At 33.8% G+C, this 3767-nt stretch overlaps 1 protein-coding gene across 1 annotated transcript in view; it reads right to left on the bottom strand.

Annotated features, from left to right (window-relative positions):
* The window catches only part of LOC112518188 (UDP-glycosyltransferase 76H1-like), a 6656-nt gene extending 3907 nt beyond the window's left edge, over positions 1-2749 (bottom strand). Inside the window, exon 1 of the mRNA XM_025125800.1 lies at positions 2266-2749. Coding sequence (XP_024981568.1) covers positions 2266-2746 — 481 coding nt within the window. The 5' untranslated portion in view covers positions 2747-2749. The remainder of the gene's footprint in view (positions 1-2265) is intronic.
* Between the last annotated feature and the right edge of the window lie 1018 nt (positions 2750-3767).

Raw genomic sequence — 3767 nt, 5'->3', positions numbered from 1 at the left:
ATTATAACATCGACTGAGATAAAGAATAAAATGAAATATTAAAATCACGATGTATCTCGCTGCATTACGCGAGTACGCTTCTAGTATATATATATATATATATATATATATATATATTTTTTTTTTTTTGTCGAACACATGCATTTTAAGGTGGATTAAAAGCCACAAAGTCGTTGGATATATTTTTAGCCAGATTTCATTCTTTCAAGAGATTTTTTAAATTCTTTTGGTTGATTTCGAGAAGTTTTTAAGTTTTTTTTGGTTGATTTCGAAAGACTTTGTTTATTGGTTGGTTTCGACCAACTTTTTCAGTTTTTTGGTTGATGTCTCTTTGTATATATATATATTACTTTGTATATATATATTATTCCGAAACACCCTCAAAGTTTAACGTGTGCATCTTTTATACACCAATAGACCCTTTGATGCATTTTGGTGTTATTGAATCAGTGAAATGTTTCAAATAGGGGTGTTCGTGCACCAACCAATAAGATTTAGCAACAAATGACTAAACCGGTCAAACTATACCACCAAAAGGTGATGACCGATTTAGACAATTTGGATCTATTATGGGATTTAAACTAAAAAAACGTAACGTCTGTCTGTGAAATAAAATTTTACCAATGTAACAGTATAAAAAAAATACTATACCAAAACCGAATTATAAACTAACCATCTATTACCAAAAAAAAAACAATACGTTGAAAAAAAGTTAGGGGCTATTTACCTAAATGCTTTCCCGGTAAGCGTTTACAGTTATAAGTCAACACTATAATTTCTTTTATAGATAAGATCATAGTACATCAAAATGGAATGATATGCAACAATTTATTTGGTAAACACCTATCCGGGTAAGAGTTGTTACCCTCACTTACCGGGTAAGACTCTCTATCCTTATGATCAGATTCTTGGGTCTTGCCATGTTTATCCGGAGAGAAAAATTACCCAGTAAACATCTATCCAGGTAAGCATTTAATAAACGGCTCCTTAAACAAGTGCACCAACAATGTTTGAAATTTTGGATAAACATTAAGCAAATCGAGTGACAACATTTGGAATTTGGGATTTTGATTTTTGGCGTATTTTGAAATTTTGCTGATTTAGGTAAGGCAGACAATCAGGGATGAACACATGAATTTTTTTATACAGTGGCACCATATAATATAAACAGAAAATGATTACAAAAAACATGTTTCTTTCGACGTGTCTTCGTGTTTTTTCTAAAGTTCAATATCGCTCGATGTGTTTTTAGCCTAATTCCACCTTTTCAAGAGATTTTTAGAATTATTTGCTTGATTTCGAGGAATTTTTTAGTTTTTCTTTATCGATTTCGAGGGGTTTTTTCGGTTTTTTAGTTGATTTAAAGTAGTTTTAGGTTTTTTGGTTGATTACGAAGTGCACCTTCTTGAACTTTAGAAAATCATACGATGGCACATTCTAAAACGATAACATTGCACCATAAACATAAAAATTTTAACCTTTCGGCAGATTGATAATACGTTGACACATGCCACCGTATGTATGCCCTTGTATAGGTGGTCCGTCTATGCGGACAATTGAAAAGTGAAAATTAAAAAACTAGTGAAAACTAAGGGGCCGTTTACTAAACGCTTACTTGGTAAGTGCTTACCGGATAAATTTCCTCATCGGATGAACATGGGAAGGGCAAAAATCTTACCGGGTAAGAACGATGAGAATGATGGAGAGTCTTATCCGGTAAGTGAGGATGACGACTCTTATCCAGTAAATTGTTGCATTTGATATGTTTTGATGTACTAAAATCTTACGCACCAAAATAAATCATAATGTTGATTCCTATTAGCATGAACTTACCGGATATGCAATTGGGTAAACGGCCCCTAAATATAATTAATACAAGTGTCTTCTGGAGATTCGTTTGGTCCAAATACAAAACATTCAAACTGCGGGGGTGTTTGGAATTTTGTTTATTTGAAACAACTTATACTTTTCTACAAAAGTTCTTATCAACTTATAATTTTTCTAAAAAAGTTCTTATCAACTTATTATAAGTTAGAATTGTTCAACTTCTTCAAAAACTCCTTATTACCGGTTTGACACCGGTATAAATTGTTTATCCAAACACTTAAAATTGTTTATTACCGGTGTAACACCGAAATAAGTTAATAAGTTATTTTTATAAATAAAACTGCAAATTGTCCTGTTGAACCCGTTTGGACGAGTCAGCAGTTGTACGGTACAACCCTTGAAAGCAATATCATATGTGTGGTGTATAGATGGATTTACCTTGTTCAAGAAACCGGGCTTGTTGATGCAGCTGCCGACGAACAAGAAAAGCCGGAAAGTACGTAGCACTGCTGCTACGGAAGATTATGGATGTAAGATTCAGATCCATGGCAACAGCTCCTGCAAAGAACATAAGGTAATCATAGATGATAACCATCGATTTATCTCCTCTGCTTTCTTCACTCATCAACCGAATCAAGTGTTGATGGAGTGATGGTCGGCAGTTTGTGTTGAGAGTTTGGATGAAACCAGTGAAGCTTGAGGAGGCATCAATGGCGGATAAGTTGTCAGAAAGAGGGAGGAAGATGAAGTCGGGATGGTTAGATGGGTCAGGAGGGTTCAACTGAGCGTGAGCAATAGCTATGGTGAAGCCTAGAGCATGAAGGGCAGTGGCTAGCTGGAGGGTTGGAGTCATGTGGCCATGAAATGGAGATGATGTTAGCACCACCAGCGGCCACCGTCTTCCACCGTCTTCTTCCATCTTTCTTTCTCTCTCTATGAAATTGACGTATAAAGACCGGATTGGATAAATAATAGGACCAGATCGGATCATGGTTGGATCCGGGTTTTTTTTATTAATCTGGATATCCAACCTACTATGTAGCCGACTAATTTCAGGACAGATAGCCCGAAATCATCGTATCTGAACCTCCATGACCACAAAGAAATTTTTATTGTTCCTTGGATTTGAACCTGAGACCTCCTAGTATTTTTGACATTTGAAGTCAAGCTCAAACCAATCATGCACCACCCTTGTGGTTTGGATCGGGCTTTTTTGAACCATTTTGACCAAGTCGTTAACTAGGTGAAAGTTTGTGTGAGAAGGAAAGTTATAATAAGAATCATAAGAATGAGATATGAATCCTTGATCACTTTAATCTTATGTACACAATATTTTAGAAGAGAATTGATTTGATACATCTCGGTATATCTAATTAGTGTTGACATTCAATTAGCTTTGATCGATCTAAGAATTTATAAACTTTTAATCCACTTTAAGAAAATATATCTATCGGGTAATCCTCAAAGGGATCGGTGGGGTGCACCCTCTTGTTTTGTCTTCGTCTTTGTGGAAAAAAAAAGGTGGTTTCTTGGTGCTTTCTATTTAAACTCATTTGCATCAAACGTCTGGAATTGATTATAAAAATAATTTATTGACTTATTTCGGTGTGACACCGGTAATAAACATTTTTGAGTGTTTGGATAAATAACTTAAACCGGTGCCAAATCGGTAATAAAGAGTTTTTGAAAAAGTTAAACTATTATAACATATAATAAGTTGATAAACACTTTTGTAGAAAATCATAAATTATTTCAAATAAGCAATCCCAAACACCCCCTAAGTATTTTAATTCGTATAACTATAATATAATTAATACTAGATTAATATCTGAAAATTTAAAACTTTTCATATAACTAACCGATAAACACAAGAATATATAAGATAAAACACCTTATTTTTATTTATTTAATTAAACTATATTTTATTTGATAAAAGAATT

The sequence above is a fragment of the Cynara cardunculus genome, assembly GCF_001531365.2.
Source record: "Cynara cardunculus var. scolymus isolate 2C chromosome LG 9, CcrdV1, whole genome shotgun sequence".
In the NCBI taxonomy this organism is placed as follows: Eukaryota; Viridiplantae; Streptophyta; class Magnoliopsida; order Asterales; family Asteraceae; genus Cynara; species Cynara cardunculus.
The sequence above is the reverse complement of the archived record's forward strand: the minus strand, read 5'-3'. Positions and strand labels throughout refer to the sequence as shown.